Source organism: Sinohyriopsis cumingii, chromosome 18 (genome assembly GCF_028554795.1).
Source record: "Sinohyriopsis cumingii isolate HCF-2022 chromosome 18, ASM2855479v2, whole genome shotgun sequence".
NCBI lineage: Eukaryota > Metazoa > Mollusca > Bivalvia > Unionida > Unionidae > Sinohyriopsis > Sinohyriopsis cumingii.
Genome location: NC_142978.1, coordinates 67,778,098 through 67,796,965, shown reverse-complemented (window position 1 = coordinate 67,796,965; position 18,868 = coordinate 67,778,098). Strand labels below are relative to the sequence as shown.

Below are 18,868 nucleotides of genomic sequence, written 5' to 3'. Positions count from 1 at the left end.
ATTATGACCAAGAAATGTGATCCGCCATTTTGTCACTTGCTTGCTTTAGTAGCAAGCATGACCATCTGTCACGCAATAGTACTAGTTTCCAGTCCCACAACATACTATTTTCTTTTCTCTTAAATTTATTTGTAAATATTAATTTTTCGCTATGAATTAGAAAAGAGAATTATGTTACCACTTATATTTTCAATGCGAATACAAACAAAGCACAGTAGAAAATAATCAGTAAACAACTGACATCATCGCTCAGGACACCGTACAAAATTCGCTATTCAGTATCTTATACATATTGCTAACCAATTCATTTGAGCATGAAATGAAAATAAAATTTGCTTGTTGCGAGTGAGTAGCGGATATATCTTGCCATTTATTTATTTAAACAAACATGCTCCTCTTTGGCCTCTTTGACATGAAAATGTTTTTCTTCTAAGTAAGTTGTGTTGTTTGAAATATGAAATAAGGTATGCATGCAAATTCTTTTGCAGTAAAACTGTTCAGCTTACCGTGTCCCAGTTTACTGTGCTGTTGCACGACCAGGACTTGTTTCCTCCTCTTTCAACTATTTCTGTTATATTTATAAACGCGTCTGTAAAGGGTCCAAATTGCAAGGCTGCGCTGAGCATCTTGGCCTTAAACGTTCCACTGAATAAATTAAACCATGGGTCGGGACCGAAGCGACAGATGATGAGAACGTAGATTTTTGGGTCTAAACCAATATTGTCCGCTGCGATAAATAGTTGCTCCAGGGACACACTTGGTACACACACAACTATAACTGTAAAAATCAGAGCATTTCTTATGATTATGTAATAGGTTCATTATGTCATTCATACCACATAGAAGCCGAACACAAACATATCTATTTGATCTCTCTCTCTCTCTCTTTCTCTCTCTCTCTCTCTCTTTCTCTCTCTCTCTCTCTCTATATATATATATATATGAAAAAGGTACATATAAAAATACTTTGAGATTCTTTGAACAAGGTAAATGACTGTACAAGCTGCAAGGTTCTCAACGGAACACTTTTCAGAAATATAATATATATATATATATATATATATATATATATATATATATATATATATATATATATATATATATATATATATATATATATATATATATATATATATATATATATATATATATATATATATATATCAATTCAATTGTTCGTTTGACAGTTTTACAATTTTTTGTATTTTTCATTACATGCTCTTGTAATTAAATTTATTCACTAGAGATGATACATTTTCCAGAAAATAGTTTGACCTTGACTGTTTTAGTAAACACCAGGTGTTGATCTAGATCCTGACTTTGATTCAAAATTAGTTGCAACCACGTAAACAAGTTCTATTTTTATTTTAAAATTTTTGGTTGTTGTCGAGGTGATGACGGGACTACGTGTTTAAGATGTAAACGACTTGTTTAATTTTGTTTTTCTAAGAGTAAAATGATTGGTTTTTGTGAGCGTCACACTGGGTGTACGTGATCTTTAAGAAGTGGATACTTTCTACGAGGTTCTGGAACATTATTACTAGAACCCCTTTTTGCGTTTTAGAATACGATATAACCTTTGTTTTGGAGAGATATTCTCAGTGTTAGTTGGGCTGTTACTCTGGAAATTGTATGTTGTGCTGTTATGGAGATATTTCAAATTACTTGGAGTCAAAAGGATTAATTTTTTATTCCTGGAAAATACGTGTAATCATGTGAAATTGTTGAACAAGGACAGTTTTATAAACATTTTTTTCAGATTTCCAAAACCGGAGTGATATTTCTAATTTCTACAAGGAACTGTAGACTTCAACACTACAGATTACAGCATACGTCATCGTCTTCCATATTGGATTCTTTGTCGGGACTCGAACATGAGATCATTAAAACATTTTGTTATTAGGACTTTAAAAATTTTATTCGTGGATTATTCTTTGATTATTTTTGGATTTGATTCTTAAAATCGTAAGTTTAATTTGTTCATTTTTACAGAATTTTTCCAGGAAAATAAGTTATATTTTTTCAAAGCTTGTTGTTTTCACTCTTTCTTCTGTTTTTGTTTATTCAAGCCTATATATATTTACAGTAGGTTAAATTTACAAAACAGCTTGAAGATCTCATCATGTTTACAAGGCCAATGTACAACGGTTCGTCAAAAGCAGATATAAAATTAGTAAAAAACAAAGTTAGATTCGAACCAGCACATAGGGACATAGTAAATGATTTATCTGTTTTTCAACCAACCACTGGAATGGCAAATTTAGCATAGATCTTATGTCTTTAATACATTTACAAGGATTTATAAAAAAAACTTGTGCAGTCTGTAAAGTACAAATTATATATGAGTGTGTTTGTTGGCTACTTCATCTGTGTTCTCTGGATATATTTGTACTGTGTTAATTGACTGGCAGAGATCAGTTATTTAAGACACCTTTACTAATACCCTGAAAGTATACATGCTGAAAATAAACATCAGTCAAGTGTGAGAAAAAATTAATTGGGACAAACTTAAAATAAATGATCCTTAAATTGAAAGAATGATTAACTGAAAAATCTGTCTAAACCTTAAACAATCACGCGAGACGATAAACCAATTCCAAACATAGCTCTATGAAACAACACTTGGATGACCAATGGCAAGCAGACGGTATTGACTAGTAAGAAGATCAAATAAATTGCAATGGATGCAAATACATCTTGATAGTAATATATGTTTGCTCAGTCGGTTAGTGACAAATACAGAAATGAGACTAATTTATTTTATGATTTCTTAGCAAGAGAGAAATGATTCATCAGGTAATACACCTTTACCTATCATTATTCTTGATACACCCAGAATAAGTTTGAATGGTTTCATGATACTGTTCAAAATGACCAGAGAAACTGAAACTGATCGTTTCTATTTGTTACAAACTCTCTTATTAATGTGCAATTTATCTCATCTTTAAAAACACCGGGTATAGTTTTATTCATCTGTTAAACGCATTGTCCCTTGAATAGTCATTAGAATCATAAAATGTGACGTCATCATTCGTTTTTGCTGTAAAAGTTGTCGGTATCAAAATGAATGTAAATGTGTAGTTTCATTTTATCACCGTATTTGCTTCTTAATTTGGTGTATCATATTCGTACATCAGGCATTTGGTTAGCACAGTAAATCCAAATGAAACAGGTATTGCTAGAATTGTATTTTTGTTTGTGAGACTGACAAGCACCAAGGCAATATGTTGTGGCAGACGAATTTGATATTTGACACATTGTTTTCTTCATCTGTACATAATTTAACCGTTGCTATATTTCAGCACTTTTCCATCTAGTTCCCCAAACACAAAATTATTTGTGAGTTTGAATAGATCTTTTTCGAACTTGCTGTAGTTTTTTTCTCCAACTTATAATAAGCTATATGTATTATTTCAGCAGAGTTTACTGATTAAAGAAGACAACTGCGTGAGTAGTATAAGGGGTGAGATTAGCGACAATGGGAATTAGCATTAAAAACACCCCCTGGGTAAGATTAGCGACAATGGAAATTTAACATTAACCACCCTGGGTAAGATTAGCGACAATGGAAATTTAACATGGGCAAAAAACCCTGGGTAAGATTAGCGACAATGGAATTTAACATTGGAGAAAGGAAAAAAAAGGAAATATTGAGATTAGCGACAAAGGCATTCGAACAATGGAAAAAAAAAATATCGATTCCAGGGACAAAGGCAATTGAACATGGGGAATAGAGTTTGGGTCTGTCTAGGGACAAGGGGAATTGAACATGGGAATAGAGTTTGGGTTTGTCTAGGGACAAAGGGGAATTGAACATGTTAGAAAAAAAAACTACTTTAGGGACAAGGGGAATTGAACATGGGATTTTTTTTTAAATTTTTTTTTTAAATTTAAATTTAAATTTAAATTTAAAAATGGGGTAGGCAGTTGAAAAGTCATTCTCTTTTCGAGAAATGTGGGTGGCCCTGAAAAGGGCCTTTGGTTTTTCTTCTTCTTCTTCTTCTTCTGCTTCTAATTTCTTCTTTTTCTCCACCAACTTCTTATTTTCTCTCCTACACTCTTTTTCTTCTTTTTTTTCTCCTCCTCTTCTTTCTTCTTCTCTTCCACCTCTTCTTTCTTCCTCTTCTCATTTTCTTCTTCTTTTTCAATTTTTTCATTCCATTTTCGTATTCTTATCCTTTCCTCTTCATCCTCCTTCTCCTCCTTTATCTCTTTCATGACATCACTTATTATGTCCTTTACTTTTCTTAAGTTATTAATTTCCATCTTTAGTCGATGGGGACTATAGGAATAGTGGTCTTCATTGAGTCTCACTAACATCTGCTCCATTATTCCTAAATTGTCTAAAACGTCTTGTAATTTTTGCAGTTTGTCAAGGTGGTTCGAAGCCATCTTCTTTGTAGAATGGTTTGAACGACGAATACTGTGGGTTCTTATACGAAAAGCGCGGACGTGAAGGAAAACACCCCCCAAGACATAAAATTGATCTTACCTAGATCATGACCAAACAACGCGCGAACGTGAAGGAAAACATCCCCTACTTTTCTCATTTCATATAATATACTATCCACATAAGTGAAGCAACAATAAACAAACCCCAAATCTACTATTTACACACGCAAATCATTAAAACAAAATCCATAATCTACTATCCACACAATCGTACGTGAGCGGTTACAAAACTCAAACTATACTCTCCACATACGCTAAGAAACAATAAACAAAATCCATAATCTACTATTCACACAATCGTACGTGAGCGGTTACAAAACTCAAACTATACTCTCCACATACGCTAAGAAACAATAAACAAAATCCATAATCTACTATTCACACAATCGTACGTGAGCGGTTACAAAACCCGAACTATACTCTCCACATACGCTAAGAAACAATAAACAAACCCATAATCTACTATTCACACCCACGTACTTGAGTGCTTACAAACACAAACACACAAACACATACCCTCACACTAAAAAAAAGAGTGAGTGTTTATATTCACACTACTCTACCTACACACATTGGCAAATTGATGGTTATTTCTTTTCTAGAGTATTGGGTAGCCCTTAAAAGGGCTGTTTGTTTTTGAACTCCAGATGCACCTATCTAATGATGGCACCTTCCTGGCCTGGCGCCACACACGCATCTTCTTCCCCAGTCTCCTTTCACCTTTCTTCTTGCGAGCGCAGAGGGAGGATGATTCGCTTCAGCACCCCAATCCTCTGTCTCTGGAATATTGTACGACATCCTCTCTCCTATTTTCTTTTCCTCCTCTTCCCTCTGTCTTCTCTCCTCCTCTTCCTTCTTTATTCTTTCTTCTTCTACTATAGCCTCCGCGGCCAGTTCATTTAACAGGCGCCTGACATATTCCAGATGTATCTGGAGTTCAAGAAGTTTGCTTATTCTGCTATTCATTCTGGTGTTGATCAATCAACAAGGGTACCTAGACTGCCCAGCGAGTTTCAATTTATAGTGAAAGCGCGGACGTGAAGGAAAACATCCCCTAAAAAACATAAAATTGATCTTACCTAGATCATGACCAAAACAACGCGCGGACCTAAAAGAAACACTCACTCACTTTTTTATACTACCCATTCCTATTCTAAAAATTTTTTTTCATTAATCACTTCAATAGACTATCCACATACGCAAAGCAATCCAATCAAACCCCCCAGATCTACTCTCCCCACACCTCAAACACCAAAAAAACATCATCTTAATCCACTATCCACACCAACCTACTTCATCTGTTACAAACACAAACACACAAACACAAACACACAAACACATACACTCTTACTATTAAAAAAGAGTTAGTGTTTATATTCACACTACTCTACCTACACACATTGGCAAATTGATGGTTATTTCTTTTTTAGAGTATTGGGTGGCCCTGAAAAGGGCTGTTTTTTTGGTCTTTTTTTGTTTGCTATGGCAATCTTTTAGTTTCTAAGAATGCGATGTCCTCTTAGGATAGACTTTCTGGCAATAGGACTGCTTCTTCGGAAAGAGAAGAAGAACTCTTTCGTGTCGATACGACAATCGACAAAGCCTCTGTCAGGTTCAGGTTGCTGTTGCTGCTGCTGTTGCTGTTGTTGTTGCTGTTGCTGCTGCTGTCTCTGAAGTCTGTACTTCTCTGTCCATTCTTCTTTCTCCCTGTTCACTTCGTCTCTGAAGAGCTCTTCTATCAGGTCTTCAGTAACTTTTAACATTCTCACATTCTCTATCTCTTCTGGCTTCGGTATCAGACTGTGTCTGACCCTATGCAAATTCACGTAGGCTTCGTTTAGCTTAGCTAGTTTGGAGCACATCTTCGTAGGAGGATGAGTCGACAATGGATGGTTAGACTGGAAACAACCCGGTTCTTAAAGTCAAAGCGCGGACGTGAAGGAAAACACCCCTCTACGGTTTTCGAGCGGCAACGTTCAATGAGTGTCATGAGAGGGATAGTAAGAAGTCAAAGAGCATAAATCAACATTCTTATAACCAAACAAACCACAAAGGCATTTTTTTAAAAACACAACATTTTTTATTCAAAATCACTTAACGTTAACCAACAACTCTAACATTTTTAACAATAATCCAACAATATAACATCAAACATTTTTTTCAAATGACAAACATTTTTTTTCAATTTACACTCTACTTTAAACAGGGTTGGCAACGTTGTGAATGAAATTGTGATTTCCACTGTTGCAAGTCATTGAGTCATGGATGGACACTACGTTTCCTAGCTGAAGACAACAAAATAAGCATACAAGTCACAAAATCAACGATTTACTTTCTCATCGTTTCTAGAAAAATCACGATCAAAATAAGTCACTAAATGTTCTTTTGCTGATAATAAGTGATCAATTTCGATCTCGACTTTCTCTTTGAATTTGTCAAAGAGGGCATTGATGTAATGGATGTCTCGAGTCGTTAATGGAGGACAGAAATGTTCACGCAAGTCTCTATACCACCAACGTAACACGTCTTTTTTAAACAGACTCCAAGCTTCGTCCAGATATTCGTTGAATTTTTCTTCTTGACTGATGTTTTGACATCCATAGTAATCATGCTTCATCCATATCGTAATTGTGTCTGCCAGGTATGTAGCACAGTAGGAGACCAATTGCTGTTCTTGTTCTGGACATCTCGACTTGATCACGATGTCCTTTTCGTCTTTGTGTTGGGATTCTCCTTCCACGGTCTCCTCACATTCCATCTTCAAAGCTTCTCCACTAGGTAAAGAGGGAGAACAGTCTTCCATAGCTTCTAATAGTCTAGAATGACTTCTCTCAAACTGTTGATTTCTATCGTATTATCGAATTCTGCATACAGGATGACGTTCACTGTCTCGTCCAGTGGCTTTGCAAACTGAAGTTCCACACGAATCTGGCCAGATTTTATAGGGTGGAAATGTCCCTCGTCGCTGCCTTGGTCTGGAGTGAAATCGAAAGCCCACAAAGCGTAGCCTCCTGCATAATCCTCGTACGCAATGCCGTGACTGGTGTTGGTTCCTAACTGTCCGGTGGCTTCGTACAGCGACAAGTACGACCTTAAGTAATTCTTCTTGTCAAAGTTAGGTTCGAAAGGTCGGGTACACAAGGTCTTGCCATCGCGACTGACTTCGATCTTGGACACGTCAAAGTGTTGAAAGTAGAAAGGATTTTTAGCGATAGCTCCGTTGAAGGCTGTATTCTCGACCATACCAACAATCAAACGTTTGGGTAACTGTCCTTGGAACAGATGATCTTCAATCATGGATCGCTGTCCCCTAGGAATGGTGAAGGTTTTCATTTCTACGCGTCGGATCGGATACTTGGCGGTCGTTCTGCTCAACGTCTGACTGATGTCGTTTCCCACTTTAGGTAACACTTCCACACGGCGTACGTAGAGTCTGGCTTCTTGGATTTTGGTTTTGTAATTATCGTCACTATCAGCTATTAAATGGAAAGCGGCACTGCTGCGATTCAGTCTCAGGCGGACATCCACCCCGTTCAGCAAATACTTTTCTTGCAACCACATGTCTAAATGCAAAAGATCCATCAGTTCTAAACTGTGTCCGTCTTTGATTCTGTCTCTTCGTTCTACAAATTCCGCATTGTGGTCTTTGGCTGTATCAGTTTTGATAGTTTCAAATTCGCCTGCATCGTCAGCTTCCCATACCACACAGGCATTGAGATGAGTGTTCTTGGCGTCTATTCAATACGTCAAGAGATTTTCCAGGTACGCTCGATAAGGGTAAGTATCCATGCTGCTACTGACTAGTTTGTTATTCAAGTACAAGTCCACTCCGCTAAACAAGGAATGCATGAAATTGTTGACGGGAGCTACTGGCTCAGTGTCTATAGCATTTCCATCCTTATCTTGAACTTTGACTTTCAAGTACAAGTAACTGCTATTCAAATCGATGTAATCTTCGGGTTGTCCTTTGATTTCAAACTCGATGGGAGCGGAATCGGTCAATGAGGAGACGGGATGAAATTCCACCCATTGGGATTCTTGCATGGTCATCATGGTGGGTGGCATGGCAAACAGATCCAGTTCCGTCTTGGAACAGGCGCAAGACTCTCGGTGCATCATTTTTTGTTTTGTTGCTGTGTCTCAATAATCGAAAACGTCTAAGTCTCGAACGGTTCTTCTTTTCTTTGCCTTTCTAGCTTGAAGTCTGGTGAAAGGGTGTTTTCTTCGTCGTCTCTTTCTGCCTTGTCCTTGCTGAATGCCTGACTCGGTAGCGTGCAGGGCATTTATAGGTGTTTCGCGTCGGCCCAAAAGGTCTTTGCCTGTTTGCAGCAAGACATTTTTGCCTGCCCTCATGAAGGCTTCTTTAGGGTTTTGTTTGTCGATGATGACATTTTGGAGAAATTCTTTGCCTTGCGTCAGTGCCGCATCTTTCAAGGCGTGCAATCCGCGTGTCACCATCGGTTTCAACACTGGGGCCACCGAACGAAAGGCCGATTTTAACATATCTCCTAAACCGTGTCCTCGTTGTCGAGCAACCCCTCGATACACTGGATACATGACTTACGAGTCGTGAGAGAACCGTTTTCGAACATGGAGTTTCACCGTGACTTTTCCTTTGGTGAATGGAATATTTTGTCCCAAATCTCCTTTTATAGCAATGTTGACCGTGTCCAAATACGACTTGCTGACAGGCAAATAATGAGGATGCACAAATTCCCGGTGGACGTGATAGGTGTTTCCACCTTCCTGGTCACTGGTCGTGGTACTATCCACTTTGAAAGGAATGACACGCAGTAACGGCACAGAGGTGAGTCCCACCACGTTATACTCCACCACATCGGAGTACACGAACATCAAATTCAGTCCTTGGTTCAGTTCTACAGGGAATCGAAAAAACTTGTAAAATTCCGTATTGCTGTTGATCTTCGGTTTAAAATTTGGAGCCATTTTTGTGTCTCCACCTAAAATATCAAACAAGTCACGATTAAAACTGATGGACAACGTTTGGGTATCCTGAAATTTCATCAGTAAGCGACGAGCCACTTTATGGTACTCCAGGGTGACACTTTTTTTGACTCTGTTCAGGGCTTTGCCAAAGGCTAACTCGAACCTGGAAGTAATGGTGTCCACCAAATGTTGACCACTAAAATAAAACCCTGCCGGAATTTTCAAGGTGTAGATATTGAAGGGTGAATTGTTGGATGGTCTTGTGTCCCCTGAAAACCCGATGTCATTCATGGCTTCTTGTAATTGTTGGTTCAGGATTTCGACCTCAAAAGTGTTTTGCTTTTCGGTGATTTTTTGGATTTGTGTAGGGTGAATCATTTCTACTAAAGCCACTTCCCAATGGGCTTCGTGATCTAACTGGATGGCTTGAGGTAATTTAGCCGTGTAACAGCACAACGTGTTGTGGGGAAACACCTCCATGGAACTGTCACTGGGTAAGGTTAAGTAAAATTGGTTTTCGTGACTCATAATTCCAGAGTTCTGTGGCTGTCCGAGGGGTTAGTGGATGTCAGAGGCGTGTCTCCGCCCAAAATGGGGTTCTGGTTGTGATTGTTGTTGGAGTGGTGACTGGCACTGGCACTGGACACAAGGTTCCCGTGGTTCCCGTTCGAGGAGAATTTCAGGGAGGGATTAGGAAGCAGGTAACCGATGCAACTGCTCAATAAAATGGTCCACAATTGTTTGTCTCCTTGTTGCAAACTCAAATTGGCGATGGCTGCCCCGATGACACAATACACCACGAAGATTTGGCAGAAAAAGACGATTTGCGTTTTAGGCACACGTTCTCCACACCACACCCACAAGGGTTGTTTTTGTAAATCTTGCACAGAAGAACTAGGTGAAGGAGGAGTGGTTGACGTAGCTGCGTCTGTGTGAAAGGGCATGATGGTCACTTCTTTTTATAGTCGATGACTTGCGAAGCGTCGATCCAAGAATCAAAACTGAGTGGATATCCTTTCCAACGGAATTTGACTTCTTTGACACGTCGTTTGCCCACTTTACGGGTTCTGCGTTCGAGAATGCTTTCGATGTCGTACACGTCGTCTTCTTTTTTGGTGACACGTTGTAACTCGGGCAAATAAAACGTTCCTTTGAGCACTTCTCCATTCATGTCTTCCAATTTATAGACAGCAGGATGACGACCATGCACTCGTCCAGTGACACGAAACAATTCGGTCGTCCAGTTAGGTAAGTAACCTTTGTCGAAAGTGCGTTTGGTTTTGCCAATGCTAACCCAATCTCCTACGGCCAACTCTCCACTTTTCTTGGGGACAGCCCTCGTCGGGGACGTACCAAACAGACGCTCAAACACCAACACTTCGTTGTCGGGAGTCACGTCTTGCGGGGCACGTCCGATGCTTCGATGGTAAGATTGGTTGTACGCTTGCACCAGGTGCGGTAAGATGTCGATGTACTTCAGAGTGTGGTGATGCGTAAAATATTTCCACATGCGTTCTTTCAAAGCGCGTTGAAAACGTTCCACGATGCTGGCTTTGGTTTCGGGATTCTCGGTGGTAAAAAAATGAATGTCACGTTTCTTTAATTCTTTTTGGAAAGCTTGGTTCAGAAATTCGGTGCCTTTGTCCGTTTGCCATCGAAGAGGGTGACGACCACTTTGTTTCAACACCCGTTGCAGGGCTCGCACTAACTCGCTGCTCGATTTGGAAGTCAAGGGCACGACCCAGGCAAATTTGGAAAAGGCGTCGATGACACAAGGCAAATATTTGTAGCCACGATTGTAGCTGGCGAAATGAGAGACATCGGCTAAATCGGCTTGCCATTGATGATCGATGCCTTCCACTCGGGTGCGACTTCTGGCAAACTTGCGTCGAATGGGTTTGTGTAAAGTGTAGGTAGCTTGTTCTTGTAACCATCGTTGCACTTGAGGTAAACAGACTTTTCAGTCGCGTTTTGGCAGCACGATACAACTTTTGAACTCCTGCGTAACCTGCAGGATGCGAGGGATCGTAGTAAATGCTGGCTAAGACTTCTTCCATCTTTTATTTTTTTGTGTTGATTGGTGTATTAATAAACTTTTGAACCATTTGGCGAAGAACGTGACGATGTTTGCTTAAGCATTGTTTCTGGTGTTTGGACAAAGGGATCGTGCCTTTCAAGACGTTCAAACAACATTCGCACACGGTATCGATGACCTCTTTGGAGGCCGATTGAATGAGTTTTTTTCGTAGAGGTGGAGAAGCTTTGGACAGGACAGATAACATGTCCCCATGTTTGATTAAACGTGGTGGTAGTCCTTTTCTTTTCTTTCCTTGGGGTTTTCTGGAGGGTGACATCTTTGAGTCTTTAGGAGCACCAAAAAACACTGATACCCTACTTGGTCACACACCTTTTTTATACTGGAACGCGTCGCCACTGATTGTCTTTACGTCGTATCAATTTGAGGACAGGCATGACACGTCGTGCAAGGGTACGTAACGGACTAAATCGAGCCAGTTCTTGCTTGGAGAAATCCAGTAAACTTTGTAACATGCCCGATCTTTCTTGAACTTTGATTTTGGGAGAAGGTACTTTGTGAGCAGCAGCCACTGCCACTAAATTGGAGGGTCCTGCCACTAGGGAAGTAATTTTTGGGGTCATCAACGGAGAAGTTCTTGGTGTGATCAACGTCTCCAAGTACTCTTCAGTTCTTGGTGTCATCAACGGAGAAGTGGATGAACGTGAGGCTGCCGGAGATGCGGTCACCGCCGTGGCAGGTCGTGGTTTGCGAGTGTAAAGTTGCGTCCTGGCCGAAGTGCCTCTCTTGCGACTAGTTTTCTTCTGTGGACTTTTCTTTTTCTGGGGACTTTTTCTCTGTTTCTTTTTCTGGGGGCTTCTTTTCTTTTTCTGGGGTGGTGTCTGGTCAGAGGAGGGTCCCGCCACTGGAGAAGTTCTTCTTGGGGACCTGGTCTTTTTCTTCTTCTTGGGGCTTCCTTGGACTTTTTTCTTGGGGAGAAGTTTGGGGGCATTAGGATCCCATCTTAAGAGAGAGCGAATGATGACCCCTCCTAGAGTACCGCTCCCTCCAGGTTTCAAAATGATTTGTTTTTTGGTTTGAGTGTCGATGCGGGGATCGGCCAGTTGGACCAAAGCGACTTTGTTTCGATCGAAAAAGCGTTTGGTTTGATGAGGAATCTGAATGATTCCTTGGAGTAATTGACGTGCCGTCAACGTGAACCATCGTAAGACTTCTTTGAGACTAGCTTCTAAGACACGAGCTCGTATTTGTGGATTTTTTTCTCGACTGATGCCATACAAGGCACGAATCAATTTGACGGGAAGATGCGACTGAAGGGACGTCATGTTGACGCTGTGTGAGACAGACGAAAAGGGTCTGATGTTTTTATAGATTTTTTTTGTGGAGTGAAATTAAGTCGAGGACGGAGACGTGTACAGGACAGGCCCTCCGTCTTGGCACCAGTGGTGAAACAAGTGGGTACGAAATCGCAAATCCTCGGGGGTCGTAGGTTTCAAATCGACGAGTAAATAGGCGTGTGGAGTTTGAGTGGCATCGTCGTACGCCTGAGTCAGCCAAGGCGTTCCTAACTGTTTGGCTAAGACTTGCACTTGCGATTTATCTCGAGGGCTTTTAAACAAGACCACGTAATGCGCATTGAGACTGATGGTGCGATGGGCTTTACTTTGTTGAAACAAATTTTGGGTGATGTAAACGACACTGGCATTACGGTGATGCCCTTTGCGCGTGAACCACAGTTTAATTTCTTCTTCGTCTTCTCCTAACATGTCGTCAAAAATGACCAAATGGGTTAGACGGGAGTCAGAGACGATGCCGTCGTCTTCTTTAGGAATGCCTTCCACAAACACGATGGAATCGCCTTGACTTTCTCGCAAGAGGCTGTACGCCGATTGCCACTCTTTGTAACACCACACGATCCGTTGAGGTGGCCGATCGATCAAATGATGTTTATGTTCGATCAAACGTTTGACGAATTCGGTTTTGCCTGAACCGCTAGGTCCAGCAATGAGCATGTTAAAGGGATGGCGAAGATACAAAGCCTCCCAACTGGCACGATCTAAGTGTTCGTCGATGACTTTGACAGTAGAGGAAGAGGGAGCAGAGACAGCAGAGGTAGCCATAGTGTGAGAAATGTCACTTGTGACACGAAAACAAACAAGACAAGAGTTTATATACTTTTTTTCAGAACACGTTTATTGAATGTTTCAAACATGAATACGAAAGACAAAAATACATAAAAGCCAAAGGCTTAAGTATAAGGATAAAAGGCACATGATAACCATTAACGTGGAATAAACACAAATGTCTGTACAACATGTTTTTGGTAATGTTCTAACCAGTTCTATAGTAGGGGGTAAGGTCACACAAGTGTCCTCCCGAAAGGGTCTTTCAGGCCTGTCCACGACAGTCCCGTCCTGGGTGACGGGTTCTTCTGGCACCGTCACTAACACAGGTTGAAAAGTCGCAAGGCTCACAATCGCATTCCACTTCAGAAGCCCCACACTTGAATTGTGCCTGTCTAAACTTGTTTTGTGTTTCTCTGAAAGTATTCATCTTGTTCGCTCGGTCTTGGTAGTCACAATGAACTATCGATCTTGCCCAGGGTTTCTTTTTATATACAGACCAATACCGACGTGTCCATACGGTAAGGTGAAATGATTGGGAAGTCGCACTCGCTTCTGGTACACGATTTGATAGACTTTTTCCAAGGGTCGACTGACGATGTGGTGAGTGGGTAAACGTACAATTTTGTTCGGTTGATAGGTGGTCACTTTAAAGTTTGCATCCTCTTCCGATTGCAAGGCTTCTTTCAATACCCCAAAGTTCACCACACGACTGGTACGATAATTCAGAGTCAATCCTTTCACTTTACACGTCGTGTGCAATTCTCCTTGTTTGTCCCGGTATTCGTATCCGTAATTTTTGGGACCACCACTGACGAAACTTAGAATCTTGTCGTCGGGGTGTTCGTCTGTCCAGGCTCCTAAACGGTCTCCTTCGATGTCAGGGTGCTGTTGACTCGGGTGATGGATGTAAATGCAACTGTCCGTGTCAAAGTACAGGACACGTTCCCCTAACAGTTCTAAAGCTTCGTACAATTTTAAGCGGGCATGAGCTGTCACGTAAGCCGCCATGATGACATTTCCAAAGGGGTCGTCTTGTACAAAGTCCAGATCTTCTTCGTAATTGACCAAGATCAAATCCTCGCGAACGACGTCCACGTGATTCATGTATTTGATTTTGTCGTGAATCATCTGAAAGTAGCGGGAAGGTTCTGTCAAATATTCCGTCTTGGGTAAACACGGTCGTTGTGCCATTTTACCCCACAAGCAATTTAACATCACTTTGGCAAACGACCGCCTGCCTTCGTTTTTCTCGATGTGGTCTAAAGAGATGCCGTCTTGTTCATGGTATTTCTCTTTGAATGTCTTTTCGTCTTCGGAAGTGTGACACCAGGAAGGATAGCCTCTGGCTTCTTGCTTCAGTTTCAAAAAGGCATCCACGTAGTCGGCGAAAATGCCTTTCTGACTGGGGTCACCCTTGTGGTATTGTTGTGTCTTGGGAAAGTGGCAAATTTCGTACACTTCTAACAGTTGGTATCCCATGTCCAGAGCTTTGAACAATTCTACGCTGATCCAGGTTCCCGTCAAGGCACGTTCTTCCTGGGTGTGCTGACAAGGTTGGTCTTGGTTGCACGTTTCGGCACAAGTACGGCACAATGGAAACATCAGTTTGCCTTGACAATGGTGAGGTAAGACGGGATGGTATAGGTTCGTGGGAGGCAAAACTTTACACTTGATGAAGCCTTCGTATTGTCGAATGTTTTTCAGGTCGATGTGTTCCGTGAACAATTGTGGGTGCCCTGCAGGAAAGGGACAATATTTGCACACGTAAGGATACAGCGAACACACGTCCAAGTATTTGATTTCTTCTCCTTTCTCTTCGTCGGCTTGGTACAGCAAACAGGTGGCATTGGTCCTTCCTCCGTACAAACTATCCCTCGGGTTTAGGGGGTCCATCAGCTTGTAACTTTCCACGGCACGTTTAAACTCGGGATCGGTTTTCATACGGTGATCGTACTCGTGTTCCCACATTTCCACCACTTGGTATCCTTGCTGTTCTAACTTTAGGCGTCGCTGACAAGTGTCCTCGTACAAGTCTTCCATGGTTCGTTGTAAAAACTGATTTTTAGTGCTACGATCAGGGTAACAGACGTGACATCCGTGAAATAAGCAACCGTTAAACTCGTACACGATCTTCGGGTTTTCTAAGTCCCAGCCATCGACCGAATACGTTCCGATGGTCTTTTCGCCTCCTCCGTTGCGGGCATGCTGAATCCTATTGTCTTCCTTGTCGCACAAGTAATGTAACCAACGTAGGGCTTTGACCGAGTATTGACGTTTGACATAGTGGGTCGTTTGAGGACTGATGACAGCCACGGTGTTTTCAGGCATGAATCGTTGTCGATACACTAAGGAACACGCTTTGGCAATGGTGCAAGCTTCTTTCAAAGGATCGACCCCTCCGTGTTCCATGAACAGTTCTCGAAATTTTCCACAGCAACGCCGTAAAATGTCCACGTCAGAACGACAATACTTTAGCATTTCTTCCTGAAAGTCGAAAGGGTCGGAGGCGTGAGCCTGGTACCAAGCGTAGAAAGCTTCTCGTTGTTCGGTACGCATGTTGTCGGGGTCGTAATAGTGAGCCTCAGGTAAATGGGGTAGAACGGCGTGTGGATTGGCTTCCGTATTGAAAAAGTGAGGAAAATAACCTTTAGCCATTTTTGTCATTGCAAACGTTTTAGGCATTCGACTCAAAGGCATGGCCAAGTAACTCATCGAATCTTTAAACTGCACTTGTCCCACTTGCATGAAAATGATTTTGGCTCCGTTCAAAGTGACTTTAGGACGTTCGGTGCCATGTTCCGTATAGTACCTCAAAAGAAACTGTCCATCGTATCCGGAGAAATTGTGAGCCATCACCGTGGCATGACGATGACAATCTCCGTAACGTTCGATGTCCTCTTGGCTCCACGTCTTGTCGATGGGATCTAAGACCCATTGGGCAAAATCGGCTAACGTGTTCGGTCCTCTAAAGATTTTTTCACGCCCTCCGGGAATCTTGCTGCAGTGAGGGCAATGACTGAAGATAGGTTCTTGAATGCACTTCTCGCACGCTCGATGAGCCACGCAAAAATTAGGAATGTGAATGCCAGTCTCTTGCATGCATTCGAAATCGAAAAAGATGAAATTGCCTTTCTTCTTGTGACCGTCCTCTTTCTCTGTTGGGGATTGGTATTTTTGCACGTAACATTCGTGTTCCAAGTCCACGATGTGGTGACAAATGTGACATTTTTTCTTTCCTGAACATACGTGTGCCTTGGTATTATTGGTACGTAGGCCTTTTCGACACGTAGGGCACAATCTCAGCAGTTGACAAGCACATTTCTGCTGTGAACCTTGCGTCTTCAGATGTTGTTGGTAACAGGCAGGGCTGACAAACGTGCGCAGACAAGCAGGACATTGTACTCTTTCTTGTCCTTCGCTCAGACAGGATGGAGAGGCCAAACATCCTGGCATTTCCAGCCGCAATGTTTGTGTTGCTCTCGATTGTTATAGCCATAGTCACATTTCTCACAGTAATAACTGTATCCCAGGAATCCAGTGATAGTGGTAATGGTATCGAAATGGTCATTGTGATAATAGACATGAATGTATTTTCCGTCCTTAAAGTCTTTCCCTCGAAACAACAGAGGTCCGCGCATTTCTTGAGGGTGCACTTTCAAGGTGTAGAGTGGAACTAGGACATCTTGCAATTTCTGCATCTCAGGAATGCCACAGGGTGTGTCTTTGGATAGTCCGGCTTGTTGTTACAGGAGTTCTGCTTCGTTTCGTTGTTTGGCTCGGTCGGATCGTTGAATAGTTTTCCAGGCTCTTTTCCATTCTACCGTGTCGTTCTTGTTGGCATAGGTTCGTCCCACCACGATGGCTCGGGCTAAACACATCTGGTCTTGAGAATTGTGAATTTGGACGAGACTCTTTTTGGTGTTGCGAAGGTCGTTCACCAATAACACCTTATTGCGTTGTCCGGTCCCTTAAGGAGGAGAGACGTGGGCCATTTTCAGTGTGGCTTTACCATCGGTGATGTCAAACTAGTCATTAGATTGTTGTACGTGTTGAATCTTGTCCATGACTTTGGAAGGGGTTAGTTCTGCGGGTCTGCTAAACTCGATTCAAACAGGGGATTTCAAGCTGTCGTGATCTATGGATAGTGTCAAGCGATCGTCTTCTTTGGGTTGACATTGTCGCTTGAGTGCGGTGAGCAAAGAATCCCACATCTCGGTGATAAACCCTTCTGCTTTCTCCAGTGGTACGTCGGACTTGAAATCTTTAAACTTCACTGTGTAGGTGTAAGCCGTGGTTCTAAATTTTCTAGAGGAGCGCTTTTCCGTCTCTCGAATGGAATAGTACTTTTCAGGGTTGACTAAGAGTGGTGAACTTTGTTTAGAGGGTTCGGATTCTGGTTCACTCATGTCCTCTTCAAAATCACTGGCATGAATTTGTGCCAAGACTTCAGCTCTGGTACGAGGCGATAGATCACGTTTCTGCATCTTATTTTCTTCTTCTTCTTTCTTCTCGAATGAATAGGATCGTTTCATCTTGAGTGCAAAACGTCAAATGACTCAAGTTTAAACACCATAGACTAATTTATAGTCATGGCAAACCAGCGTATATAAAAAGGGTGTGTGTCTTGTCCTTTCACTATTCATTTCACTCTCAAACCGAGCACAACGATGGAAGAGACTACCCAGATGGAACGTTTCATCAGAGCTTTGCGAGGGGTCATTAGAAAATTCTCTTCAGACCAGCCGACGGACTACTCTCCTTCCTTTCGAGATAAAAGTCAAGATACTTGCTATATCTGTCAGAAGAAAGGGCATTGGTCTTCAGAGTGTCCAGACCGTCAAAAAAGAACAAAAACAGGGGCTAGAAAAGACAAAAGTCAAGATACCTGTTATTATTGTCAAGAAAAAGGACATTGGTCTCCAGATTGCCCAAAAAAGAAACAAGAGGAGTCGGAAGAAAAGAGGGATTCTTCAGAAGAAGAGAGAGATTCTTCAGAGGAAGAAAGCAGCCAGGTGAAGAAAAGAAGAAGGGAAGAAAGTGAGGAGGAAGAGGAGGAAAAGACTGTGACGGTGAAGAAATTGAAAAAAAAGAGAGAGTAAAAAAAAGAAACAGAAGAAGTGAATGTAATTTATAAAGTGTTCTGTTGTGAATTGTGAATTGGATTGTAACTATGGAGAAAAGAATACATTATTTATATAAGGTAAGTGTCTTTGAGTTTTGATTTTAAAATAAGAAGCTACACTCACGCACTCATACATAGACATGTACTATAAGGATAAAATGGTTTTTTTTTGTTGATTTTTGAGTT

The 18,868-nt window shown here is 41.4% G+C and overlaps 1 protein-coding gene across 2 annotated transcripts in view; it reads right to left on the bottom strand.

The window, feature by feature from the left end:
- Positions 1-18,868, bottom strand: part of LOC149776852 (atrial natriuretic peptide receptor 1-like) — an 85,424-nt gene that overhangs the window by 40,151 nt on the left and 26,405 nt on the right. For both annotated transcript variants that reach the window (XM_089941582.1, XM_089941583.1), the window contains exon 4: positions 507-778. In XM_089941582.1, the coding sequence (XP_089797708.1) occupies positions 507-778 (272 nt within the window). The remainder of the gene's footprint in view (positions 1-506; positions 779-18,868) is intronic.